This window comes from Pollachius pollachius (assembly GCF_949987615.1).
Source record: "Pollachius pollachius genome assembly, chromosome: 11".
In the NCBI taxonomy this organism is placed as follows: domain Eukaryota; kingdom Metazoa; phylum Chordata; class Actinopteri; order Gadiformes; family Gadidae; genus Pollachius; species Pollachius pollachius.
The window spans coordinates 24,197,871-24,225,547 of NC_136944.1; the positions used below are offsets into that span (position 1 = coordinate 24,197,871).

The following is a 27,677-nucleotide window of genomic DNA, read 5'->3' on the forward strand; positions in this document are numbered from 1 at the left end:
GTTACAATACTCTTGCATCCATTACACAATGAATTCAGAACCTAGAAAATGCAGATTGTGATGGTACTGTACGTCATTTTCAATCTTCAAAAAACATCCCACAGCATTCGCTCAACATGTCGACGTTTGTTCCGTCTCAAGGGCGGCCATTTTGTTCATCCGTTTTGTTCATTGATTTTTCTCCTATACCGACCGACAAGGGGAACCTCTTACACCCAAGGTATCGAATAATTACAAAAAGAAATGTCTAGAAACAATCTTTAGAGTAACAAAGAATATAATATGATGGTAATAAGAGGGTGGAGAAATGAAAGGCCTTTGAGATTTTATTGCATATTTCATACACATATTAAAATCCACGCCTCCTAGTGGCGGCCGGCAGCAGGACGGGCAGCTGCGCCACAGCTCCACAGGGGGGCGTCGGTAAGCTCTTATAAAAAAACAATAAGGGGTTAGCTCAGCTACACGTAAGCATAGGATCAGGCTACACGTTAGCCGCGGATCAGGCTACACGTTAGCATCGGACCAGACTACACGTTAGCGTCGGACCAGACTACACGTTAGCGTCAGACCAGACTACATGATAGCAACGGATAAGGCTACACGTTAGCATCGGATCAGGCTACACGTTAGCATCAGATCAGGCTACACGTTAGCAACGGATAAGGCTACACGTTAGCATCGGATCAGGCTACATGTTAGCATCAGATCAGGCTACAGGTTAGCATCAGATCAGGCTACAGGTTAGCATCGGATCAGGCTACACGTTAGCATCAGATCAGGCTACACGTTAGCATCGGATCAGGCTACACGTTAGCATCGGATCAGGCTACAGGTTAGCATCGGATCAGGCTACACGTTAGCATAGGGGCTGGCTTTGCCTTCTTCGGTTGAAAAAGGTTTAAAAACGACCCAACCGGAGCGCCAACTCCGCCGTGGAAACGTTCGCTTTCCGTTCAAACACTCAGACTGGTTGTGGTTAGAGATACTGGGAGTTTGAACTGGGAGCGAGCGGAGCCAGCGACCCCTGGTGGTGGCTTGAGGAAGAGCACTAGGATGGGAAGGAGCGGATGAAGAGGTTAGTGGGGGCTCTCAGAAGAGCACATAGCAGCATGTTATCACTTCATAATAAATAATAAAAATCTGAAATTAAAAGATTGCCATCAAGAGTGTGTTTCAGAGTGGTTGCAAAAAAAATAAAAACTACAAAGACAAAATGTAACAAAACAGAAGCAGGCTCATTGGATCAACGTTATACTAGGAATACAGACACGCACACACACGCATACACGCACGCACACACTCACACACTCTCTGATAAACGACAGTGGTTAAACATAAAGCATGATGTCCGAGTGTGACCACCCCTCGCCGTCTCGTCTTCCTCCGTTTCTCCTCTCAAATGTCCGCTTCATAGTTCGTGGGCTTGAATGCGATTGGCCGATGCATGATTGACAGACCTGCCAGCGAGTCGCGCGGTACTGCAGGCGCTCCGAAGAAAGACATCAATAGCTCGTTAAAACGGAATCGTAAAAATGCTTCTTCAAAACAGCTGGAAAATTCTAAAATACTTTTGTTGTTTCTTCTTTTGCCCCCCCGCAAAGTCTCCAGGCTCTGATCGCCCGAGAGAGAGAGAGAGGGCGCAAACGCTCCGTACGCAAGAGCTGTGTGTGTGTGTGTGTGTGTGTGTGTGTGTGTGTGTGTGTGTGTGTGTGTGTGTGTGTGTGTGTGTGTGTGTGTGTGTGTGTGTGTGCGTGTGTATAAAAATTGCCAAGTGGTGTGCCTCGGTGAGTCTGTGTTCTGAGTTTCCTTGGTCACTCCTCTCACTCCTGCTGGTCACTCCTCTCACTCCTGCTGGTCACTCCTCTCACTCCTGCTGGTCACTCCTCTCACTCCTGCTGGTCACTCCTCTCACTCCTGCTGGTCACTCCTCTCACTCCGGCTGGTCACTCTACTCCACAGCGAAGCCACAGGTCTCGTCCACGGCGGTCAGCAGCTTCTCGTAGAGCTTCTCATACGACTCATAGGGCGGCACGTCTATCCTGTTGAAACTACACACACACACACACACACACACACACACACACACATACACACACACACACACACACTTTCAGTTGACTGGGAACGTGTACTCAGTGAATTCATCACAAACTTAAAAACCCTTAAAACGCGTTTAAGGGTTTGAACAAAAACAATTCTCTTTTTAATGTCTCACACAAAATACCAAAATCTACAACAGACACTGGAACCCAAACGGTACATTCTGTGTTTCTCGGTGTGTGAGCCAGGCACCGCATGTGTGTGTGGCGTGCGTGCGTACGTGCGTGCGTGCGTGCGTTCTCCTTACCAGGTGTGGGCCTTGGGCAGGTTCTCCGTGTTGGCGTCTATTAAGTGAATGGTGAACAGCCTTGGTCCTGCAGAACCTGTAGAACCTTACACACACACATTCTAGTTATCACTGCTCTACGTTCTAGTGGATCAGAACACATTCTAGTTATCACTGCTCTACGTTCTAGTGGATCAGAACACATTCTAGTTATCACTGCTCTACATTCTAGTGGATCAGAACACATTCTAGTATCACTGCTCTACGTTCTAGTGGATCAGCACACATTCTAGTTATCACTGCTCTACGTTCTGGTGGATCAGCACACATTCTAGTATCACTGCTCTACGTTCTGGTGGATCAGCACACATTCTAGTTATCACTGCTCTACGTTCTGCTGGATCAGCACACATTCTAGTATCACTGCTCTACGTTCTGGTGGATCAGAACACATTCTAGTTATCACTGCTCAACGTTCTGGTGGATCAGCACACATTCTAGTTATCACTGCTCTACGTTCTGGTGGATCAGCACACATTCTAGTATCACTGCTCTACGCTCTGGTGGATCAGAACACATTCTAGTATCACTGCTCTACGTTCTAGTATCACTGTGTGCATGGTTGTGTGTGTGTGGTGTGTACGTGGTTGTGTGCGTTATGGTGTGTATTGTGGTGTGTGCGTTGTGGTGTGTGGTGATGTGGTGGTGTGTGCATCGTTGTGTGTGTGTGGTGGTGTGTGTGTGTGTGTGGTGTGTGCGTCGTGGTGTGTTTGTGTTGTGGTGGTGTGTGTGTGTGTAGTGTGTGGTGTGTGGTGATGTGTGTGTGTGTGGCGTGGTGTGTGTGGCGTGGTGTGTGTGGCGTGTGGTGTGGTGTGGTGTGGCGTGGCGTGGCGTGGCGTGGCGTGGCATGTGTGGTGTGGTGTGGTGTGGTGTGGCGTGGCGTGGCGTGGCGTGGCGTGTGTGGTGTGGTGTGGCGTGGCGTGGCGTGGCGTGGCGTGGCGTGGCGTGTGTGGCGTGGTGTGGCGTGGCGTGGCGTGTGTGGTGTGGCGTGGCGTGGCGTGTGTGGTGTGGCGTGGCGTGGCGTGTGGCGTGGCGTGGCGTGGCGTGGCGTGGCGTGGCGTGGCGTGGCGTGTGGCGTGGCGTGGCGTGGTGTGGCGTGGCGTGGGTGGCGTGGCGTGGCGTGGCGTGTGTGGTGTGGCGTGGCGTGGCGTGGCGTGGCGTGGCGTGTGTGGTGTGGCGTGGCGTGGCGTGGCGTGGCGTGTGTGGTGTGGCGTGGTGTGGTGTGGCGTGGTGTGGCGTGTGTGGTGTGGGTGGCGTGGCGTGGCGTGGCGTGGTGTGGCGTGGCGTGGTGTGGTGTGGTGTGGCGTGTGTGGTGTGGTGTGGTGTGGCGTGGCGTGGCGTGGTGTGGTGTGGGTGGCGTGGCGTGGTGTGGTGTGGCGTGTGTGGTGTGGTGTGGCGTGTGTGGTGTGGTGTGGCGTGTGTGGTGTGGTGTGGTGTGGTGTGGTGTGGGTGGCGTGGCGTGGCGTGGCGTGGTGTGGCGTGGCGTGTGTGGTGTGGCGTGGCGTGGCGTGGTGTGGCGTGTGTGGTGTGGTGTGGGTGGCGTGGCGTGGCGTGGTGTGGTGTGGCGTGTGTGGTGTGGTGTGGTGTGGTGTGGCGTGGCGTGGCGTGGCGTGGCGTGGCGTGGCGTGTGTGGTGTGGCGTGTGTGGTGTGGCGTGGCGTGGCGTGGCGTGGTGTGGGTGGCGTGGCGTGGCGTGGCGTGGCGTGGGTGGCGTGGCGTGGCGTGGCGTGGCGTGGCGTGGCGTGGCGTGGCGTGGCGTGGCGTGGCGTGGCGTGGCGTGGCGTGGGTGGCGTGGCGTGGCGTGGCGTGGCGTGGCGTGGCGTGGCGTGGCGTGGCGTGTGTGGTGTGGCGTGGCGTGGCGTGGCGTGGCGTGGCGTGGCGTGGCGTGGTGTGGCGTGGCGTGGCGTGTGTGGTGTGGCGTGGCGTGGCGTGGCGTGGCGTGGTGTGGCGTGGCGTGGCGTGTGTGGTGTGGCGTGTGTGGCGTGGTGTGGGTGGCGTGTGTGGTGTGGCGTGGCGTGGTGTGGTGTGGTGTGTGTGGTGTGGTGTGGTGTGGTGTGGCGTGGCGTGGCGTGGCGTGGTGTGGCGTGGCGTGGCGTGTGTGGTGTGGCGTGTGTGGTGTGGCGTGTGTGGTGTGGCGTGTGTGGTGTGGCGTGGCGTGGCGTGGCGTGGTGTGGGTGGCGTGGCGTGGCGTGGCGTGGCGTGGCGTGGTGTGGCGTGTGTGGTGTGGCGTGGCGTGGCGTGGTGTGGCGTGTGTGGTGTGGTGTGGTGTGGTGTGGCGTGGTGTGGCGTGGCGTGGTGTGGGTGGCGTGGCGTGGCGTGGCGTGGTGTGGCGTGTGTGGTGTGGTGTGGGTGGCGTGGCGTGGCGTGGCGTGGTGTGGCGTGTGTGGTGTGGTGTGGCGTGTGTGGTGTGGCGTGGCGTGGCGTGGCGTGGCGTGGCGTGGCGTGGCGTGGCGTGGCGTGGCGTGTGTGGTGTGGCGTGTGTGGTGTGGCGTGTGTGGTGTGGCGTGGCGTGGCGTGGCGTGGTGTGGGTGGCGTGGCGTGGCGTGGCGTGGCGTGGCGTGGCGTGGTGTGGCGTGTGTGGTGTGGTGTGGTGTGGTGTGGCGTGGTGTGGGTGGCGTGGCGTGGCGTGGTGTGGCGTGTGTGGTGTGGTGTGGCGTGTGTGGTGTGGCGTGGCGTGGCGTGGCGTGGCGTGGCGTGGCGTGGCGTGGCGTGGCGTGGCGTGGCGTGGTGTGGGTGTGGGTGGCGTGGCGTGGCGTGGCGTGGCGTGGCGTGGCGTGGCGTGGCGTGGCGTGGCGTGTGTGGTGTGGCGTGGCGTGGCGTGGCGTGGCGTGGTGTGGCGTGGCGTGGCGTGTGTGGTGTGGCGTGGCGTGGCGTGGTGTGGGTGGCGTGTGTGGTGTGGCGTGGCGTGGTGTGGTGTGGTGTGGCGTGGCGTGGCGTGGCGTGGTGTGGTGTGGGTGGCGTGGCGTGGCGTGGTGTGGTGTGGCGTGTGTGGCGTGGTGTGGCGTGGCGTGGCGTGGCGTGGCGTGTGTGGTGTGGCGTGGCGTGTGTGGTGTGGCGTGGCGTGGCGTGGCGTGGTGTGGCGTGTGTGGTGTGGCGTGTGTGGTGTGGCGTGGCGTGGCGTGGCGTGGTGTGGGTGGCGTGGCGTGGCGTGGCGTGGCGTGGCGTGGTGTGGGTGGCATGGCGTGGCGTGGCGTGGTGTGGCGTGTGTGGTGTGGTGTGGTGTGGTGTGGCGTGTGTGGTGTGGCGTGTGTGGTGTGGTGTGGCGTGTGTGGTGTGGTGTGGCGTGTGTGGTGTGGTGTGGTGTGGTGTGGCGTGTGTGGTGTGGTGTGGTGTGGTGTGGCGTGGCGTGGCGTGGTGTGGTGTGTGTGTGTGGGGGGCCCACCCTGGAGGGCCTTGAACCCCTGTAGAGGGACCCTGGTGGAGCCGGTGACGAACTGCAGCAGCCGGCCGCGGCGCTCCTCGCTGAAGGCCTCGGCCGCCTGCCAGAACCAGCGCACCACGCTGCTGTCGGCCGCACAGTGCTTCAGCCGCGTGTTGGCCCGCCAGTCCGCCAGGTCGATCTTACCCAGGCCCCCGATGATCAGCTGGGGGGGGGGGACAGGGGGTCACATGACGCAGGGTCCACCACGCGGTGGGGGGGGGGGGGGGGACGTGGTCTCTCCCCCCCCCCCCGACTCGTCTTCATGATTCAAACCGTTCATCGTCGTGGTTTCTTCTGTGTGATTATTAATCCATTGTGCTTTATGAAAGGAACCACTGGACTGAGACGACCCCCCCATGGTGGCATCGGCCTCATAGGGGGGGGGGGGGTCGCAGACCGGAGGAAGGGAGGGGGGAGGGCGGGGGGAGGGCGTAGGGAGGAGTGGGGGAGAGAGGGGGGAGGGCGTAGGGAGGAGTGGGGGAGAGGGGGGGAGGGCGTAGGGAGCCCTGGGGGAGAGAGGGGGGGAGGGGGAGAGGGGGGGAGAGAGGGGGGAGGGCGTAGGGAGCCCTGGGGGAGAGGGGGGGAGGGGGAGAGAGGGGGGAGGGCGTACCTCCAGCTCCTTGTGGTCAAAGGGTTTCAGGAGGTGCTGAGGGATGAGCTCCCCGAAGCCCTTCTGCAGAGCCAGGAACTGGGCCTCCATGCCCCGCATGAAGCGCCAGGTCACGTACAGCCTGGAGGGACAGGGGCAGCGTTACACGTAGCCTGTTGACGTAGCGTTAGACGTAGCCTGTTGACGTAGCGTTAGACGTAGCGTGTTGACGTAGCGTAAGACGTAGCGTGTGGTGCTGTAGCGCTGTAGTGTAGCACTGTAGCGTAATGATGTAGTGTAGCTCTGTAGCATAGCGCTGTAACATAGCGCTGTAGTGTAGCACTGTAGCGTAGAGCTGTAGCGCTGTAGCATTGTAGCGTAGTGCTGTAGTGTAGCGCTGTAGTGTAGCGGTGTAGCATTGTAGCGTAGTGCTGTAGCGCTGTAGTGTAGCGCTGTAGCGTAGTGCTGTAGTGTAGCGGTGTAGCATTGTAGCGTAGTGCTGTAGCGCTGTAGTGTAGCGCTGTAGCGTAGTGCTGTAGTGTAGCGCTGTAGTGTAGCGGTGTAGCATTGTAGCGTAGTGCTGTAGCGCTGTAGTGTAGCGCTGTAGTGTAGCGCTGTAGCGCTGTAGTGTAGCGCTGTAGTATAGCACTGTAGCGTAGTGCTGTAGCATTGTAGCGTAGCGCTGTAGCATTGTAGCATAGCGCTGTAGCATTGTAGTGTAGTGCTGTAGCGCTGTAGTGTAGCGCTGTAGTGTAGTGCTGTAGTGTAGCGCCTTAGCGCTGTAGCATAGCGCTGTAGCGCTGTAGTGTAGCGCTGTAGCACAACGCTGTAGCGCTGTAGTGTAGCGCTGTAGCGTAGCGCTGTAGTGTAGTGCTGTAGCCCTGTAGCGTAGCGCTGTAGCGTAGTGCTTTAGCGCTGTAGTGTAGCGCTGTAGTCTAGCGCTGTAGTGTAGTGCTGTAGCGCTGTAGTGTAGTGCTGTAGCGCTGTAGCGTAGTGCTGTAGCGCAGCGCTGTAGTGTAGCACTGTAGCGTAGTGCTGTAGTGTAGCGCAGCGCTGTAGCGTAGCGCTGTAGCGTAGCGCTGTAGCGCTGTAGCGTGTGGAGGCTCACCGGACGTATTCCTTCTTGTTGTCCTCGGTGACTGCGATGTTGCGGCCGTTGGGCTTCAGCTCGTGCTGGAGGAACTTCCCGAAGGCGCTGTGCTCCACACAGAAGGTGTGGTCCAACACCGACGTGATGTCGTTCTCCCTGGGGACAGACAGGCGGTCAGCGGGGGACATACAGGCAGTCAGCAGGGGACAGACAGACGGTCAGCGGGGGACAGACAGGCGGTCAGCGGGGGACAGACAGGCGGTCAGCGGGGGACAGACAGGCGGTCAGCTTGGGGTGTGTGGTTGAGTGTGGGGTGAGTGGGGGTGAGTGTGGGGTGAGTGGGGTGAGTGTGGGGGTGAGTGTGGGGGTGAGTGTGGGGGTGAGTGGGGTGAGTGTGGGGGTGAGTGTGGGGCTGAGTGTGGGGGTGAGTGTGGGGTGAGTGTGGGGGTGAGTGTGGTGAGTGTGGGGGTGAGTGTGGGGTGAGTGTGTGGTGAGTGTGGTGAGTGTGGGGGTGAGTGTGGGGGTGAGTGTGGGGTGAGTGTGGTGAGTGTGGGGGTGAGTGTGGGGTGAGTGTGGTGAGTGTGGGGGTGAGTGTGGGGTGAGTGTGGTGAGTGTGGGGGTGAGTGTGGGGGTGAGTGTGGGGGTGAGTGTGGGGTGAGTGTGGTGAGTGTGGGGGTGAGTGTGGTGAGTGTGGGGGTGAGTGTGGGGTGAGTGTGGGGTGAGTGTGGTGGTGAGTGTGGGGGTGAGTGTGGGGGTGAGTGTGGGGGTGAGTGTGGGGGTGAGTGTGGGGTGAGTGTGTGGTGAGTGTGGTGTGAGTGTGGGGTGAGTGTGGGGGTGAGTGTGGGGGTGAGTGTGGGGTGAGTGTGTGGTGAGTGTGTGGTGAGTGTGGGGTGAGTGTGGGGGTGAGTGTGGGGTGAGTGTGGGGTGAGTGTGGGGTGAGTGTGGGGGTGAGTGTGGGGGTGAGTGTGGGGTGAGTGTGGGGTGAGTGTGGGGTGAGTGTGGGGGTGAGTGTGGGGGTGAGTGTGGGGGTGAGTGTGGGGTGAGTGTGTGGTGAGTGTGGTGAGTGTGGTGAGTGTCGGGTGAGTGTGGGGGTGAGTGTGGGGGTGAGTGTGGGGGTGAGTGTGGGGTGAGTGTGGGGGTGAGTGTGGGGGTGAGTGTGGGGGTGAGTGTGGGGTGAGTGTGGGGTGAGTGTGGGGGTGAGTGTGGGGTGAGTGTGGGGTGAGTGTGGGGTGAGTGTGGGGGTGAGTGTGGGGGTGAGTGTGGGGTGAGTGTGAGGTGAGTGTGGGGGTGAGTGTGGGGTGAGTGTGGGGGTGAGTGTGGGGTGAGTGTGGGGTGAGTGTGAGGTGAGTGTGGGGTGAGTGTGGGGGTGAGTGTGGGGGTGAGTGTGGGGGTGAGTGTGGGGTGAGTGTGTGGTGAGTGTGGTGAGTGTCGGGTGAGTGTGGGGGTGAGTGTGGGGGTGAGTGTGGGGGTGAGTGTGGGGTGAGTGTGGGGGTGAGTGTGGGGGTGAGTGTGGGGGTGAGTGTGGGGTGAGTGTGGGGTGAGTGTGGGGGTGAGTGTGAGGTGAGTGTGGGGTGAGTGTGGGGTGAGTGTGGGGGTGAGTGTGGGGGTGAGTGTGGGGTGAGTGTGAGGTGAGTGTGGGGGTGAGTGTGGGGTGAGTGTGGGGGTGAGTGTGGGGTGAGTGTGGGGTGAGTGTGAGGTGAGTGTGGGGTGAGTGTGGGGGTGAGTCTACTCACAGGATCCAGACCAGGCTCTTGTGCAGCTCTGGGTCGGTGGTCTCCAGGTCTCCCAGCTGGATGGGTTTCCCCAGCAGCTGCTTGTAGAAGGGCAGCGTGAAGCTGCCGTTGATGTAGTGGCTGTGGAACACGGCCAGCCCCATCACACGGCCCACGAAGTGGAAGTACGACAGGTGGTCCTGGAACCAGACAGACAGTCAGATAGACAGTCATGGGGGTATTATGGAGGGAGGTTGTGGGAGGGTCTGGTGGTGTGAGTGCTCACGGGGTTGATGGAGGAGTCGGGGTTGATCTGCAGGGTGTAGATGTTGTCGGTGGAGTACTGGAAGAGGCCGTAGTAGGGGTTCAGCATCTCGTGGCAGAGCAGGTACAGCCACTCCCTGGGGGCAAGGCCACGGTCAACACACACCAGGAGCCGTGTGTGTGTGTGTGTGTGTGTGTGTGTGTGTGTGTGTGTGTGTGTGTGTGTGTGTGTGTGTGTGTGTGTGTGTGTGTGTGTGTGTGTGTGTGTGTGTGTGTGTGAGCTACCTGGCCACGCCCCCGTAGTCCAGGCCCTCCTCGCCCCTGAACTTCACCATCAGCCTCTTCTTCAGGTCCTTGGGCCTCATCTTCATGATCTGCCGGTACGACTCCTGGAGACGGAGACACAGTCAGCCCCGGTTGGACCAGAGCCCCCACAGCCCCAGAGCCCCCCCCAGTCCCCAGAGCCCCCCACAGTCAGCCCCAAGTGGACCAGAGTCCCCCAGAGATCCAGAGTAGTCCCCCCTATGGAGAACTGGCTTCTTCCCCCTGTAGAACAGGCTCCTCCCCCTATGGTGAAGAGGCTCCTCCCCCTATGGAGGACAGGCTCCTGGAGAACAGGCTCCTCCCCCTATGGATAACAGGCTCCTCCCCCTATGGAGAACAGGCTCCTCCCCCTTTGGAGAACAGCCTCCTCCCCCTATGGAGGCCAGGCTCCTCCCCCTATGGAGGACAGGCTCCTCCCCCTATGGAGGACAGGCTCCTGGAGAACAGGCTCCTCCCCCTATGGAGAACAGCCTCCTCCCCCTTTGGAGAACAGCCTCCTCCCCCTTTGGAGAACAGGCTCCTCCCCCTATGGAGGCCAGGCTCCTCCCCCTATGGAGGCCAGGCTCCTCCCCCTATGTTCTCTAAAATACAGACCCCTCCTCCTCAGTTCAACGTCCTTTCAAGCTAACATCCTGCTCAGTAACAGGATGAAGGTCACCTAACAGTCCTGATACCTTCTCTCTCAGCAGCAGCCATCTTTCCACATCACCATATTGTCATTTAACTTCCGATAAAGGGAGACAATGAGTAATCCTCACATGAAGATTAGTCACACGTTTTATGGCAACGGACTCTAAACTACCAGCTAGGGTTGGTAACCACAACACAGTCACTGTGTTGTGGTTACAGTTTAAACATGTCCTACCTTAACTACCTACACGATCCTCATACATTAACTAATTACACCAACCTCATTATGTGCACATTAACTAATCACACCATCCTCATTATGTGTACAATAATTAATTACACCATCCTCATTATGTGTACATTAATTAATTACAGGTGTGTGTGTGTGTATACACAGGTGTGTGTGTGTGTATACACAGGTGTGTGTGTGTGTGTGTACACAGGTGTGTGTGTGTGTGTGTACACAGGTGTGTGTGTGTGTGTGTACACAGGTGTGTGTGTGTGTATACACAGGTGTGTGTGTGTGTGTACACAGGTGTGTGTGTGTGTGTATACACAGGTGTGTGTGTGTGTGTGTGTACACAGGTGTGTGTGTGTGTATACACAGGTGTGTGTGTGTGTGTGTGTGTACACAGGTGTGTGTGTGTGTGTATACACAGGTGTGTGTGTGTGTATACACAGGTGTGTGTGCTCATTGCCCCCCCACCTCAAAGATCTCCTCGCGGGACACCTCGACGCGGCAGTGGCCCGCCTGCGGCTGCTGCAGGCTCAGCTCGTGGCGGAGCAGCTTCAGCTTGTGGACCAGGTCGCGCTCGTAGCGCACCGCCATCTCCCCCTCGCCCCCTGGCCCCTCCTCCCCCACCACCACCTCCATCGGGGGCGCCTGCGACGACTCCTTGGCCTGGGAGTGATGGCTGTAGGGGGGGAGAGAGGGGGGGGAGGGAGAGAGGGGGGGGAGGGAGGGGGGGGGGAGAGAGGGGGGGGAGAGAGGGGGGAGAGAGAGGGGGGAGAGAGGGGGGGGGGAGGGAGGGAGGGGGGGAGAGAGGGGGGGAGGGAGAGAGGGGGGGAGAGAGGGGGGGGAGGGAGAGAGGGGGGGGAGGGAGGGGGGGGAGGGAGAGAGGGGGGGGAGAGAGGGGGGGGAGGGAGGGAGAGAGGGGGGGAGGGAGGGGGGGGAGGGAGAGAGGGGGGGGAGAGAGGGGGGAGAGAGAGGGGGGAGAGAGTGAGTGAGACAGAATGAATTTGTGTGAGAGACCAGACGGACAAACCAAAGACGTGACTCATGAAATGTGTGCAGACAGACAGACGTATCGGTCCGTTCCTCTGGACAGACAGACGTATCGGTCTGTGATCCTGAGTGGCGCCGTGGCCCTGAGTGGCGCTGTGGCCCTGAGAGGCGCTGTGGTCCTGAGTGGCGCTGTGGCCCTGAGAGGCTCTGTGGCCCTGAGAGGCGCTGTGGTCCTGAGTGGCGCTGTGGCCCTGAGAGGCTCTGTGGCCCTGAGAGGCGCTGTGGCCCTGAGTGGCGCTGTGGCCCTGAGTGGCGCCGTGCGCGATGTTAGCTGTGACCCTGAGTGGCGCTGTGACCCTGAGAGGCGCTGTGACCCTGAGAGGCGCTGTGGCCCTGAGAGGCGCTGTGGCCCTGAGTGGCGCTGTGGTCCTGAGTGGCGCTGTGGCCCTGAGTGGCGCTGTGGTCCTGAGTGGCGCTGTGGCCCTGAGTGGCGCTGTGCGCGGTGTTAGCTGTGACCCTGAGTGGCGCTGTGACCCTGAGTGGCGCCGTGCGCGGTGTTAGCAGCGGGCTTTAAGCTGTTCAACCCTTAGTGTCTACAGAGGGTTTGGTGGCCTGGTCTCCAGCAGAACTCACTGAGAGGCGCTCCTGCCACTGAGCAGACCAAGAGCCGGCTTAAGAGACAGGAAGAGGATCAGGAAGCTGATAGAGGCCGTGGTCCTGGTGTGTACCTGATGATGGTGTGTGTCTGTGTGCGTGCCTGATGATGGTGTGTGTCGGTGTGCGTGCCTGATGATGGTGTGTGTCTGTGTGCGTACCTGATGATGGTGTGTGTCTGTGTGCGTGCCTGATGATGGTGTGTGTGTGTGCGCGTACCTGATGATGGTGTGTGTATGTGTGCGCACCTGATGATGGTGTGTGTCTGTGTGCGTACCTGATGATGGTGTGTGTCTGTGTGCGTGCCTGATGATGGTGTGTGTCTGAGTGCGTGCGTACCTGATGATGGTGTGTGTCTGTGTGCGTGCCTGATGATGGTGTGTGTCTGTGTGCGTGCCTGATGATGGTGTGTGTCTGTGTGCGTGCCTGATGATGGTGTGTGTCTGTGTGCGTGCGTACCTGATGATGGTGTGTGTCTGTGTGCGTGCCTGATGATGGTGTGTGTCTGTGTGCGTGCCTGATGATGGTGTGTGTCTGTGTGCGTGCCTGATGATGGTGTGTGTCTGTGTGCGTGCGTACCTGATGATGGTGTGTGTCTGTGTGCGTGCCTGATGATGGTGTGTGTCTGTGTGCGTGCCTGATGATGGTGTGTGTCTGTGTGCGTACCTGATGATGGTGTGTGTCTGTGTGCGTGCCTGATGATGGTGTGTGTGTGTGCGCGTACCTGATGATGGTGTGCAGGCGGGGGTCAGTGAACTGCGTTGTGCGGTTGTTGTGGTCCACAAAGTAGATGCGTCCCGACACGGTGCTGCGGACCTCCCAGCCCACTGGCAGTGGGCCCAGCTCCTCACAGCTCACACTCGTCAGGTCCCTGCACACACAAACCCTCCTGAAGTTAATGTTAATAATAACTTATTAATAATCACTTCTGCCCTAGCCCTGTGGCCCCGCCCCCTTCTGTCTGAACACCCTACAGCGGATTTCCCTCCGGTGCACAAGGCCCTCCCCATCGCTACCATCTGATAGGCCGGGAGAGGCCCTCCCCATCGCTACCATCTGATAGGCCGGGAGAGGCCCTCCCCATCGCTACCATCTGATAGGCCGGGAGAGGCCCGACCACTTGATTACCTGCCCGGCCAAAATAAACAAAGCAGGCGGTGAAGGAGTGCCCTGACCCAGAGACGGCAGACCCAGCGGTACGGCGTTACTACGGTTATAAAAGGAGGTGGGGGGGTCTAGACCAGTCCCTCACAGGACGGTCTGGACCAGTCCCTAGCAGGACGGTCTGGACCAGCAGGACGGTCTAGACCAGTCCCTCACAGGACGGTCTGGACCAGTCCCTAGCAGGACGGTCTGGACCAGCAGGACGGCCTAGACCGTCCTGCTGGTCCAGACCGTCCTGTGAGGGACTGGTCTAGACCGGTCCCTCACAGGATGGTCTAGACCGCGAGGGACCGGTCTAGACCGTGAGGGACCGGTCTAGACCGTGACAGACCGCGTCGCTTTCATCTGAATAACTTATTTCAGGGTTGTGTTTCCCTGCAGCATTTCTCAAAGAGCTGTATGTATGCATCTGAAATGGATTCAAACTGATCAGTCACACCTTACTCCTCAATCACGATAACTACCAAGGCACCATCACCGGTGTCTTTACTAGTGAGGATTGAAAGAGGAGCAGCTATCTCGTTGCTTGGCCGATGAGACCGGAGACCCGGCCAGCGAGTGACCGTTGTGCTGCCCCTCTCCTCGCCCTTTGAGTCCAGCAGAGGGGACGCTCGCTGTGACATCGACTCCTGGCCCTGCCTCTCCGGCTCACTGATTAATTAGCTGGAATTTGCATTTTAATGGTGGCTCTGCCTACATTAGAGATATCGACGGCCCTGACGTGGTGCAGCGGCCGCTCTGAATGAATGGCGGCTTTCACTGATGGATGAGTTAGTCCCTCTGATGCGTGGGAGCGAGGCCAACAAAAGGCCTCTTTAAAGGGGCCTCCATCCTGCCTTCCCCAGCCTGACCAACCCTCCTGCTCCCTGCTCCTTCTCACCCGAGGTCCAGCATTGTTGTCTCCTTTCTGAGGAGGGCTAGGTCAGACCCTCTACTGTCTCTGAGGAGGAGGAGGAGGGCTAGGTCAGTCCCTCTACTGTCTCTGAGGAGGAGGAGGAGGGCTAGGTCAGTCCCTCTACTGTCTCTGAGGAGGAGGAGGAGGAGGAGGAGGAGGAGGAGGAGGAGGAGGAGGAGGGCTAGGTCAGTCCCTCTACTGTCTCTGAGGAGGAGGAGGAGGAGGGCTAGGTCAGTCCCTCTACTGTCTCTGAGGAGGAGGAGGAGGAGGAGGAGGAGGGCTAGGTCAGTCCCTCTACTGTCTCTGAGGAGGAGAGGGGGGCTAGGTCAGACCCTCTACTGTCTCTGAGGAGGAGGAGGAGGGCTAGGTCAGTCCCTCTACTGTCTCTGAGGAGGAGAGGGGGGCTAGGTCAGACCCTCTACTGTCTCTGAGGAGGAGAGGGGGGCTAGGTCAGTCCCTCTACTGTCTCTGAGGAGGAGGAGGAGGAGGAGGAGGAGGAGGAGGAGGAGGAGGAGGAGGAGGGCTAGGTCAGTCCCTCTACTGTCTCTGAGGAGGAGGAGGAGGAGGAGGAGGAGGAGGGCTAGGTCAGTCCCTCTACTGTCTCTGAGGAGGAGAGGGGGGCTAGGTCAGACCCTCTACTGTCTCTGAGGAGGAGAGGGGGGCTAGGTCAGTCCCTCTACTGTCTCTGAGGAGGAGGAGGAGGAGGAGGAGGAGGAGGAGGAGGAGGAGGAGGGCTAGGTCAGTCCCTCTACTGTCTCTGAGGAGGAGGAGGAGGAGGAGGAGGAGGAGGGCTAGGTCAGTCCCTCTACTGTCTCTGAGGAGGAGAGGGGGGCTAGGTCAGACCCTCTACTGTCTCTGAGGAGGAGAGGGGGGCTAGGTCAGTCCCTCTACTGTCTCTGAGGAGGAGGAGGAGGAGGAGGAGGAGGAGGAGGGCTAGGTCAGTCCCTCTACTGTCTCTGAGGAGGAGAGGGGGGCTAGGTCAGACCGTCTACTGTCTCTGAGGAGGAGAGGGGCGCTAGGTCAGTCCCTCTACTGTCTCTGAGGAGGAGAGGGGGGCTAGGTCAGACCCTCTACTGTCTCTGAGGAGGAGGAGGAGGGCTAGGTCAGACCCTCTACTGTCTCTGAGGAGGAGAGGGGGGCTAGGTCAGACCCTCTACTGTCTCTGAGGAGGAGGAGTAGGAGGAGGAGGAGGTGGAGGAGGTGGGGGGCTAGGGTTAGGGTTAGGGTGAGGGTTGGGGTTAGGGTTAGGGTTAGGGCGAGGTGGTACCTGGGTATCCGGGGGTCGTGCCAGGTGCTGACTCCGGTCTGCGTGTGGAGGAAGTAGACCTGGCCCTGCACCGTGGTCCGTTGTTCTGTAGGAGCCGGGGTCAGCAGGTCACAGGTTACAGCACAGGGTCATCAGGTCACAGGTTACAGCACAGGGTCAGCAGGTCAAAGGTTACAGCACAGGGTCAGCAGGTCAAAGGTTACAGCACAGGAGCACTACATGCATTGTAGCCGCACTGTGGCTCTCTGAATAACACAGAACCCTTCTGAACTCAATGAGGCCTCTCTGGAGGACCACTGAACCACAGCAGCACCCGTTACAGAACCACCCGTTACAGCACCACCCGTTACAGCACCACCCGTTACAGCACCACCCGTTAGCTCGCTTCATGGGGACTGCAGCAGGAGGAGCCCTGAGGGTTCTCTAGGGGGCCTGAGGGTTCTCTAGGGGGCCTGAGGGTTCTCTAGGGGGTCTGAGGGTTCTCTAGGGGCCTGAGGGTTCTCTCTAGGGGCCTGAGGGTTCTCTAGGGGGCCTGAGGGTTCTCTAGGGGCCTCAGGGTTCTCTAGGGGCCTGAGGGTTCTCTAGGGGGTCTGAGGGTTCTCTAGGGGGCCTGAGGGTTCTCTAGGGGGCCTGAGGGTTCTCTCTAGGGGCCTGAGGGTTCTCTAGGGGCCTGAGGGTTCTCTAGGGGCCTCAGGGTTCTCTCTAGGAGCCTGAAAGGTTCTCTAGAGGGCCTGAGCGGTTCTCCGAGGGGGAACTGAACACGTCACACAGAAGGTTCTGAGCAGAGCGGTACCGTATCCCTCGGGCAGGTCCGGGGACTGGGGGCCGTGCGGCCGGGTCTGGGGGGTCAGCCCGTGGCCCCTGGAGTCCTGGCCTCGGATCCGGGCCGCCTGGAGCCGGTTCTCCTGGCTGGGCGAGTCCAGGCGGCAGGTCCCGCCCCCGGCCGCGCCCGTCGGGTCCGAGTAGGGCAGCGGCTCCTCGCTGAAGCAGCCCTCAAACACCAGCCTAGAGAGAGAGAGAGAGAGAGAGAGAGAGAGAGAGAGAGAGAGACAGAGACAGAGAGACAGAGACAGAGAGAGACAGAGACAGAGACAGAGAGAGAGAGAGAGAGAGAGAGAGAGAGAGAGAGAGAGACAGAGAGACAGAGAGACAGAGAGACAGAGAGACAGAGAGACAGAGAGACAGAGAGACAGAGAGACAGAGAGACAGAGACAGAGAGAGCGAGAGAGACAGAGAGACAGAGAGAGAGAGAGAGAGAGACAGAGAGACAGAGAGACAGAGAGACAGAGAGACAGAGAGACAGAGAGACAGAGAGAGAGAGAGAGACAGAGAGAGAGAGAGAGACAGAGAGAGAGAGAGAGACAGAGAGAGACAGAGAGACAGAGAGACAGAGAGAGAGAGAGAGAGAGCGAGAGAGAGACAGAGAGACAGAGAGACAGAGAGACAGAGAGACAGAGAGAGAGACAGAGAGACAGACAGACAGACAGACAGACAGACAGACAGACAGACAGACAGACAGACAGACAGACAGACAGACAGACAGACACATTAGCGGCCGAACTCAGCGAGGCCGGGAGGATTAAACAGACCTATGGCCCCTTCCTCCACCCTGCTCTCCCAGTGGCCGGTGGTGTATTGCTCTGCTAATGAGTAACCAGCAGGTTAGAGTTTTATTGAACCAAAGTGAATCCACCCAGTGAGATATCAGTCACTCACCCTTCGTTCTCCAGCAGCCCCCGGCAGTCCACCACCGGCCCCCCGCTCCCGATGCGGTCCCGCGTCTGCAGGCTCACTAGACACACACACACACACACACACACACACACACACACACACACACACACACACACACACACACACGTCAGCATTGGAGGCGACAGAACGGGAGTCCAGGAGAGGGAGGGGATGGGGAGATGGAAGAGAGGCGACGGACAGACAGACTCTTACCCACTATCTGGCCCCTCACTGCATCGCTGTCCGAGGGGTTCAGCTTACACAGGTCCAGCCGCTGGTCTGAGAGACAGAGGGACAGGAAGAGGAGGGACAGGAAGAGGAAGGTCAGGGACTGACCTGTCACTCAGCTCTGAGGGAGATGGACCTATCAGACCATCCCCTTCTCCTGCTGGCTGTGCTGCTGAAAGGACTACAGTGTGTGTGTGTGTGTGTGTGTGTGTGTGTGTGTGTGTGTGTGTGTGTGTGTGTGTGTGTGTGTGTGTGTGTGTGTGTGTGTGTGTGTGTGTGTGTGTACAGCACGGCACCAGCACTCAGGTAACATGACACTTCCCCCCAGGGACCGGCCCTGGCCTCCCTGGGGACCCTTCAGTGAGGGTGGGGTCAGGGTGAAACAGTTAACGAAGGAGTGGGGCAGTGGGTGTAGTAACAGGAGGCAGTGGGTGTAGTAACAGGAGGCAGTGGGTGTAGTAACAGGAGGCAGTGGGTGTAGTAACAGGAGGCAGTGGGTGTAGTAACAGGAGGCAGTGGGTGTAGTAACAGGAGGCAGTGGGTGTAGTAACAGGAGGCAGTGGGTGTAGTAACAGGAGGCAGTGGGTGTAGTAACAGGAGGCAGTGGGTGTAGTAAAGTGGGTGTAGTAACAGTGGGTGTAGTAAAGCGGGTGTAGTAAAGCAGGTGTAGTAACAGTGGGTGTAGTAAAGCGGGTGTAGTAAAGCGGGTGTAGTAAAGCGGGTGTAGTAAAGCGGGTGTAGTAATGCGGGTGTAGTAAAGCAGGTGTAGTAACAGTGGGTGTAGTAAAGCGGGTGTAGTAAAGTGGGTGTAGTAAAGCGGGTGTAGTAAAGTGGGCGTAGTAAAGCGAGTGTACTAAAGTGGGCATAGTAAAGCGGGCGTAGTAAAGCGGGTGTAGAAAAGCGGGTGTAGTAACGGCGCCCTTACAGCCGGTGTCTTTTAGCCTGCTGATGGCGTTGGACAGCAGGCGGATGCAGCCCAGGAACCCCGCCCCCTGTCGCTTGTGGATCTTCTTGTGGTTCCACACGCTGATGGTGATGGAGTCCGTCTTCCCGATGTAGCTGAGGAACACACACACACACACACACACACACACACACACACACACACACACACACACACACACACACACACACACACACACACACACACACACACACACACACACACACACACACACACACACACTAACTGAGCCCTGGGTGAGGCGCTGAGTCACAAAGCTCTGCTCTCCAGAGGTTAGTGTTACACTGTGTGTGTGTGTGCGTGCGCTCACAGGTCATAGTGCTGGTTCCACTTGGGGTCCAGCGTGCTCTTCACGGTGTCCGTGGAGTGGCACTGCCCCGAGCCGTCCACCACCACCTTGGCGAAGGGGTCCGGGAGGCCTGGGGAGACAGGAGGTTAACCTCAGGAAGCCCCACACACGCTGGAGGAACGTACAACGGGTAGCGCCGGGGGACTTACGGAAGAAGTCTTTCTTTGCGAGGTTCTTGGCACATAATACTGAAAGAGAAAATAGCATTAGCATCAGTGAGTGGACAGAGGGATGTGTGGAGGACTGGAGGGAGCCCCTAGTGAGGCCCCTGGGGACCCAGACTGACTTCTGTGAGTGTGGATCTAGAATGACTTCTTCTGTGAGTGTGGATCTAGAATGACTTCTTCTGTGAGTGTGGATCTCGAATGACTTCTTCTGAGAGGAGGTCCTCTGTGGTCTGAAGGACCAGAGAGGAGGTCCTCTGTGGTCTGAAGGACCAGGTCCCAGTGGGCTGGTAGAGGAGGTCCTCTGTGGTCTGAAGGACCAGAGAGGAGGTCCTCTGTGGTCTGAAGGACCAGGTCCCAGCCGGCTTCCTGGCTTGGTGTGTGCAGGTGGGCATGGGCAGAGGTCTGAGCTGGGGCCAGACGGTCTGGTGTGAGCCACATATAGGGTTAGGGTTAGGCCCTAACCCTAACCCTATATCAGACCTGCTCACAAAACGCAGAAGCGCTTGAAATAAACACATATATAAATATATAGAGCGAACAGAACCATTAAAACACACATATAAATATATATATAATAAACATGTATATAAATATATAGAGCGAACAGAACCATTAAAACACACATATAAATATATATATATATATATATATAATAAACATGTATATGAATATATAGAGCGGCACAGAACCAATAAAACACTGGAGGTAGTGTGGAAGTCCTTCCCCGTCTGGGGGGGGGGTGACTGCTAAGGCGAGCTGGCCAGGGTTTGCATTCCAAGCAGGACGAGGAGGGGGGGGGGGGGCGGAATGGAGTAAACAAATGGAGGCTATGTTCAAACACACAATCAAAACGTGGCGCTAATCCGTATGACTAAGCCAATCAGAAAGGCCCTTGACTAAGCCAATCAGAAAGGCCGTTGACTAAGCCAATCAGAAAGGCCCTTGTTCCAGGACCAACCCCGGCAGCTCCAGGGACCAGCGCTGCAGACAGCCTCGCACCACCGGTGTGTTTTCCTCTTTAAACTACGCTGCATTTGCATATGCTAATGAGATGCACGGCTGACAAATGTGTTAAACGCTCTGGGCACTGGTACCATAGTAGAGCTCCTCTCCCAGCTAGCCCTCTCCCTCCTCAGCTAGCCCTCTGCCTCCTCAGCTAGCCCTCTGCCTCCTCAGCTAGCCCTCTCCCTCCTCAGCTAGCCCTCTCCCTCCTCAGCTAGCCCTCTCCTCTCCCAGCTAGCCCTCTCCTTTCCCAGCTAGCCCTCTCCCTCCCAGCTAGTCCTCTCCCTCCCAGCTAGCCCTCTCCCTCCCAGCTAGCCCTCTCCCTCCCAGCTAGCCCTCTCCTCTCCCAGCTAGCCCTCTCCTCTCCCAGCTAGCCCTCTCCCCTCCTCAGCTAGCCCTCTGCCTCCTCAGCTAGCCCTCTCCTCTCCCAGCTAGCCCTCTCCCTCCTCAGCTAGCCCTCTCTCTCCCAGCTAGCCCTCTCCCCTCCTCAGCTAGCCCTCTCCCCTCCTCAGCTAGCCCTCTCTCTCCCAGCTAGCCCTCTCCTCTCCCAGCTAGCCCTCTCCTCTCCCAGCTAGCCCTCTCCCTCCCAGCTAGCCCTCTCCCTCCCAGCTAGCCCTCTCCCTCCCAGCTAGCCCTCTCCTCTCCCAGCTAGCCCTCTCCTCTCCCAGCTAGTCCTCTCCCTCCCAGCTAGCCCTCTCCCCTCCCAGCTAGCCCTCTCCCTCCCAGCTAGCCCTCTCCTCAGCTAGCCCTCTCCCCTCCTCAGCTAGCCCTCTCCTCTCCCAGCTAGCCCTCTCCTCAGCTAGCCCTCTCCCTCCCAGCTAGCCCTCTCCTCTCCCAGCTAGCCCTCTCCCCTCCTCAGCTAGCCCTCTCCCTCCCAGCTAGCCCTCTCCTCTCCCAGCTAGCCCTCTCCCTCCCAGCTAGCCCTCTCCCTCCCAGCTAGCCCTCTCCTCTCCTCAGCTAGCCCTCTGACTAGCCACCAGGAAGTGCAGCCAGCCAGTGTGCCGGCGGTGGAGGATGTGGTGGCTGCGGGTGCCTGGTTGTGTCTGGCGAGGCCCGGTCTACTTCCTGTGATTAACCAGTGGAGAATGGACCAGGATGTCCTCCGCTTCCAGTCGTGCTGCTTGTGACTCAAACATTCCTCCCTAGCATCTCATCGCCATGGCGCAGCGGGAGCGGGAGAAAGACGGAATATGAGAGAGGAGGAAAAGAGTCCCTCACATGCTCTTTCAAGACTTGGAGCAATGCCTCCTCTCTCTCTCCCCCTCTCCCTCTATGGCTTCGCTGCTCCATCATTGTCAGCCTCCTTTCAGACCCTTCTGGCCCGAGGCAAGGGGGACCCGTCCCACCCTCCATCATCACCCTCTCTCTCCCTCCCTCCCTCCCTCCCTCCTCCTCGGTGGCAGGGCCGTGGAGTATGTGTGATGGCTCTCGCTCTCTCTCTTCCGCCAGAGGAAACTCCTTTCAGCACACCATGGTCACTTGGGCAATCGAACCCCAGCCATAACCATCCCCCCTCTCCCTCACCCCAGCCCCCCTCCAGGCCCGACGGGGGCTGGCCGCTGCGCGTGAGGACCAGAGGACCAGAGGACCAGGGGACCAGAGGACCAGGGGACCAGGGGACCAGAGGACCAGGGGACCAGGGGACCAGGGGACCAGGGGACCAGAGGACCAGGGGACCAGAGGACCAGGGGACCAGAGGACCAGAGGACCAGAGGACCAGGGGACCAGAGGACCAGGGGACCAGAGGACCAGAGGACCAGGGGACCAGGGGACCAGAGGACCAGGGGACCAGAGGACCAGAGGACCAGGGGACCAGAGGACCAGAGGACCAGAGGACCAGAGGACCAGGGGACCAGGGGACCAGGGGACCAGAGGACCAGAGGACCAGAGGACCAGAGGACCAGGGGACCAGAGGACCAGAGGACCAGAGGACCAGAGGACCAGAGGACCAGGGGACCAGAGGACCAGGGGACCAGGGGACCAGGGGACCAGGGGACCAGGGGACCAGGGGACCAGGGGACCAGAGGACCAGGGGACCAGGGGACCACGGGACCACGGGACCAGGGGACCAGAGGACCAGGGGACCAGAGGACCAGAGGACCAGGGGACCACGGGACCAGGGGACCAGAGGACCAGAGGACCAGAGGACCAGAGGACCAGAGGACCAGAGGACCAGAGGACCAGGGGACCAGGGGACCAGAGGACCAGAGGACCAGAGGACCAGAGGACCAGAGGACCAGGGGACCAGGGGACCAGAGGACCAGGGGACCAGGGGACCAGGGACCACGGGACCAGGGGACCAGAGGACCAGGGGACCAGGGGACCAGAGGACCAGAGGACCAGAGGACCAGGGGACCAGAGGACCAGGGGACCAGAGGACCAGGGGACCAGAGGACCAGAGGACCAGGGGACCAGAGGACCAGGGGACCAGAGGACCAGAGGACCACGGGACCACAGGACCAGAGGACCAGGGGACCAGGGGACCAGAGGACCAGAGGACAAGGGGACCACAGGACCAGAGGACCAGGGGACCAGGGGACCAGAGGACCAGAGGACCAGAGGACCAGAGGACCAGGGGACCAGAGGACCAGAGGACCAGAGGACCAGAGGACCAGAGGACCAGGGGACCAGAGGACCAGAGGACCAGGGGACCAGAGGACCAGAGGACCAGAGGACCAGGGGACCAGAGGACCAGGGGACCAGGGGACCAGAGGACCAGAGGACCAGAGGACCAGAGGACCAGGGGACCAGGGGACCAGAGGACCAGAGGACCAGGGGACCAGAGGACCAGAGGACCAGAGGACCAGAGGACCAGGGGACCAGACCTCGTCCGCCCTGAGGACCAGACCTCGTCCGCCCTGAGGACCAGACCTCGTCCGCCCTGAGGACCAGACCTCGTCCGCCCTGAGGACCAGACCTCGTCCGCCCTGAGGACCAGACGACCACAGCGCTCCTTTTACACCCTGGTCGTATACTCCCTGCTCCACGACTGGGCTATATTTGCAAGGCTCTGCCATTTGGCCCCGTCCGCGCTTTAACTACAGAACACATCTCATACCGACATTCCCCAAGACCCAGCGCTGGTCTGGGTCAACATGGGCCGCTCAGCGCTCGCTGTGTGCATAAAGAGACCATCAGATACCCTCATCATCAGATACCCTCATCATCAGATACCCTCATCATAAGATACCCTCATTCATCATCAGATACCTTCATCATCAGATACCTTCATCATCAGATTCCATCATTATCAGATTCCATCTTCATCATCCGTCACGGCCTCAATAGGCTTATAGAACACTTGATATTTTAACTGTGTTTCACTTGTTGCCAACACTGTTGAATCATTTGTTTAACATTTTAATAACTCCCAACATATAATATATGGCCTGTGTTAATCTCCGGTTTGGACGCATAATTCAACTTACTCCAGCAGTCGTTCAAATGCCACTTTTCTCTCCAAAACAATCCTGTCATTCTCTGGAGACGGGTTCGGGGAAAGGTCAGGATTAACACATCTCAGCTGCTGCATAAACATGAGGGTTCCTCTCCTCATCATGAACATCAAAACATCTGGAGTACGTCCGCTGATCAGGGCTGACGTGTGACGGACGCAGTCACAGCAGCAAAGTACGCTACTCTGTTCGTTCACCAGACCCAGCGGACAGCGTGAGGCACATACCCACCAACACAATCAGTAACACAGCAGGGCTCAAGGGCCGAATCTCTCACACACACACACACACACACACACACACACACACACACACACACACACACACACACACACACACACACACACACACACACACACACACACACACACACACACACACACACACACACACTTAAGGGGTTTGAGCACACAATGCAAGCCAAGCACTAAATGTTAGCCAACTTCCCAAACCCACCAAGCAAACATTACCGGTTAAGTTAGAGCCCAACCAAAAACAATGGCTGAACTATCTCCTGACGGTGTCGTTTTAATGAGTGACCGAAACACGTAGCGTCTGTGTTTGTATGGGGGCTCGTCACTGGGGGGGGGGGGCACTAGCTAATTAAACAGAGCTAGTGCTACTTCACCAGTCCCTGATCTCCTCTGGTCAGACGGCCCTCAATCCGCCCTCTCTCTAGCGATCCTCTCTCCTCCACACCTGGCCATCACTTTTATTTCTACAATTATCCTATTTTTGTTATTATGATTATTTATTTTACTGTGTACTCAGAAACTCTACAAATGCATAAAGACAGAGGACTCCGGATGAAGCCAAGGGGGCCAAAAGGGCCTCAAACATGTTTTCATAAAGTTCTGTCTCATACCAGACCGACCCACCACCAACTTAAACATATCATCACGGCCCGGAATACGGAAAGACAAAACAACGTGTGTGCGGCTGATTATGTCAGACGACCACAGCGTCTGCTGCTCAAAACAATGTGGGACCTGCAGCCCTTTGGGCCGTCTGGCTCTGAACGCAGCGCTGTCTGAACGCCGCCAAACAGCCCCGCTCTGACAGACTAAACACAAGGCGACGGGCACCAAGCGCCGCGCTCCCATTGGCTCATCCAACATTCCTCGTCCAATAAGAATTCCACTCATACATGCAGAGGGGGAGGGGCTTTGCTGGGGGCAATAACCTCAGCCGCAGAAAGCAGGACTTCATATGCACAGGTCTACGAAGCTACAACCAACCACCGGGGATCCCACTGTGTACTCCAACACACACATGAGTACAACTCAAGATACTCAGTGTGTGTTTTACCCCCAGAGCTGCGCCGCTGTCGGCGGTCAGGAACGACTAACGCCCGTAATCTGATTTAAATCATAGAACGGACCGACACCTGTGCACTGCATAGCGCCAAACCAAAGGGCCAATCAGCACCTCAGCCTACAGCCCTCACAGTAAAACTCAACCCTCACAGTAAAACTCAACCCTCACAGTAACACAGCAACACACTCAACCCTCTCAGTAAAACTCATTCCTCACAGTAACACTCAACCCTCACAGTAACACAATCAACCCTCACAGTAAAACTCAACCCTCACAGTAAAACTCAACCCTCACAGTAACACACTCAACCCTCACAGTAAAACTCAACCCTCACAGTAAAACTCAACCCTCACAGTAAAACTCAACCCTCACAGTAACACACTCAACCCAGAGTAACACAATCAACCCTCACAGTAAAACTCAACCCTCACAGTAAAACTCAACCATCAAAGTAACACACTCAACCCTCACAGTAAAACTCAACCCTCACAGTAAAACTCATCGGCCATCACGCACAACCAACCACCGCTGGGACTGTGCCGCCGCGGCCCCGGTGCTGCTTTGTGTCCACTGTGTACCTGGGGCGCAGCGGCCCCGGGTCTACTTTGTGTCCGCTGTGTGTACCGAGGGCAGCGGCCAAGGCGTCTGGCCAGCGGCGCTGTGGGGACATTTCCATTTGAATGGCGGCTCCTGAGGGCCCAGCGGGGTTACAACAGAGGCTACACTGGAAACCATTGTTCCAGCTGTGTACGGGTGTCTGTGTACCCCCCTCCATCTGTGTACGGGTGTCTGTGTGCCCCACAGCTGTGTCCAGGTGACTGTGTACCCCCCATCTGTGTCCGGGTGTTTGTGTACCCCCCATCTGTGTCAGGGTGTCTGGGTACCCCCCCATCTTCCCTCTTTGCATCAGATCATCCAGGAGCGTCCGAGCGGATACACAACACGGTTCATGCTCTCTGGTTGTAAGCCACCGGTGGCCCCGGTATGACACGGATCACTCAGACCACCATGTCAGATATCGATCCCCAGAAAGGCCCTGCTCAACAGTTGAGTTGACCAGATGAACCAGGCTTCACTCGAGCGGTCACTAAAGGTGTATAAAGAACGAGAACGGAGCAGCGAACCGGACCATAGAGCCCTGGATGAACGGGGACAAGAGAGCGATCCTTGGCTCCGGGTGCTAACAGCTAGTTAGCACGCAGACAGGCTCACAGGAGGACCGGCAGCCTGGACGCCGTTAGCCCCGGCTCGTCCTCCAGGAGCCCCGGTCGGGAGCTAGCGCCGTCGCTAACAGCTAGCAGCTAACGGCTAGCAGGCTAGCAGCGCTACAGTGTTGGTGTTCAACAACCGGATGTTTAGCACCAGAGGATCCAGACACCGCAGGAATGACCCCGGCGACCAGACACCCGCCGTGGGGTCGTGTGGGAGAATCCGTGTGATAATAGTGAACAATAAGTCGGACTTGAACCCGACCTGTGGGGTAACACGGGTATCTTACCTGTCAGACGGATCTTGATGCTGGACCCGGTCCTCCGGGTCCCGGGGTTGGACATCACTCCGGGAAACGAGACTAACTCCCCGGTAGCGTCGGTCGAAGACACGGTTTCCAAACTCAGTCGGAAGACAACTAACTACAATATAAAAATATATGGTTCGCGCTCGTCTTATTCACGGGTATAAATGTGTTATTTCATCGCAAAGTCGTCCGTTCCTTCGAAACCCAACAACACAGCCCAACATTTTCGGGCTGGCTCAAAACGTCCTGACGTCACACGTTCTTACGGATATACGTGCTCGCCCACGGCGAGCGTGGGTGTGCTCGCGAATAGTTTCTGTTTCCCACATTATTTTGCCCAGGATTGCAATTCCAGTCATTTATGACAAACGAAACGGACATAGAACATTTTCCTGAATGTGACCCCACAACACAAAAAATGATAAATCAGTTCACATGGAATACATGGATGTTATTCTGATGAGGCCTGGCTTCACGCAATCCCTTTTACTCAGCTTATCCTACAAACATAACCGTTCAAAAGACAAAGTAAGGAGAGGAGCTCAGCGCCGGGCGGCGGGCCCTGAGCCCGAGCAGGGGGGCAGGGTCCAGGGGGACAATGGGCCCCTCCCAGGACCCCTGAGCAGACCCCCCCCCCCCCCAGGACCCCTGAGCAGACCCCCCCAGGACCCCTGAGCAGACCCCCCCAGGACCCCTGACAGGACCCCCCCTGAGCAGACAGCCAGGCCTCCCAGGACCCCCCCCAGCAGACACCCCACCCCCCAGGGACGGCTCACTGCACTCCTCTACAGGCATCTGTGCCCCCCCGTCATGCTCCCTAAAGGGTGGAGGCCTCACTGTACAGGGACTAGGAGACGAGGAGACAAGTGGACGACTTCCTGTGGGTTCCCAGCATGCCGAGCGTCTGGGCCTCTACGTGGTGTGTGTCCTTTTACAGACACACACACACACACCACACACACACACATGCACACACACACACACGTGCGTGTGTGTGTGTGTGCATGTGACATTCATAAGTGCAGTAGGCACCCATGGGACCCAGTGAGTGTGTTCACAGCTACTTAGAGAATTCCCATTATGGAGACAGACTTAGTATTTAATAATACCTCCAGGCACACTCGCACACACTCGCGCACACACGAGCACACACAACGCCCACGCACACTGAGCCCATGAGAGGCCCAATTAAAAGGAGCTTAAAGGCGCAGTTTGAATTAAGTTGATTGCAATCTGCAGCCTGACCACTGTGGGCCACTATAACCTACACGCTACACTTTAGGGATGGCCCATTATACAGAACGCTACCTGAGTTTATTTTA

At 58.1% G+C, this 27,677-nt stretch overlaps 1 protein-coding gene across 2 annotated transcripts; it reads right to left on the reverse strand.

The window, feature by feature from the left end:
- Positions 1–26,580, reverse strand: smurf1 (SMAD specific E3 ubiquitin protein ligase 1). 2 transcript variants are annotated; one of them, XM_079746226.1, is made up of 18 exons: positions 26,338–26,580; positions 19,048–19,086; positions 18,860–18,968; positions 18,511–18,644; positions 17,571–17,636; positions 17,340–17,415; positions 16,417–16,628; positions 15,624–15,708; positions 13,022–13,168; positions 11,125–11,332; positions 9,750–9,853; positions 9,487–9,601; positions 9,222–9,400; positions 7,507–7,644; positions 6,420–6,540; positions 5,771–5,972; positions 2,351–2,426; positions 1–2,051 (listed from the first exon to the last, which is right to left on the reverse strand). In XM_079746226.1, the coding sequence occupies exons 1-18, from the start codon at positions 26,390–26,392 to the stop codon at positions 1,952–1,954; spliced, it is 2,166 nt and encodes a 721-aa protein (XP_079602352.1). In that variant the 5' UTR covers positions 26,393–26,580; the 3' UTR covers positions 1–1,951. The 2 variants fall into 2 exon arrangements, with proteins under 2 accessions (XP_079602352.1, XP_079602351.1); XM_079746225.1 differs by having other exon boundaries at positions 2,351–2,435.
- Between the last annotated feature and the right edge of the window lie 1,097 nt (positions 26,581–27,677).

Excerpts from the sequence above, each read along its gene's own strand:
- smurf1 (XM_079746225.1), bottom strand. The coding sequence starts at position 26,392 with ATGTCCAACCCCGGGACCCGGAGGACCGGGTCCAGCATCAAGATCCGT. Across the intron at positions 19,087-26,337 it reads CATCAAGATCCGTCTGACAG|TATTATGTGCCAAGAACCTC; the intron begins GTAAGATACCCG and ends TTTCTCTTTCAG. Across the intron at positions 17,416-17,570 it reads AGTGAGGGGCCAGATAGTGG|TGAGCCTGCAGACGCGGGAC; the intron begins GTAAGAGTCTGT and ends GTGTGTGTCTAG.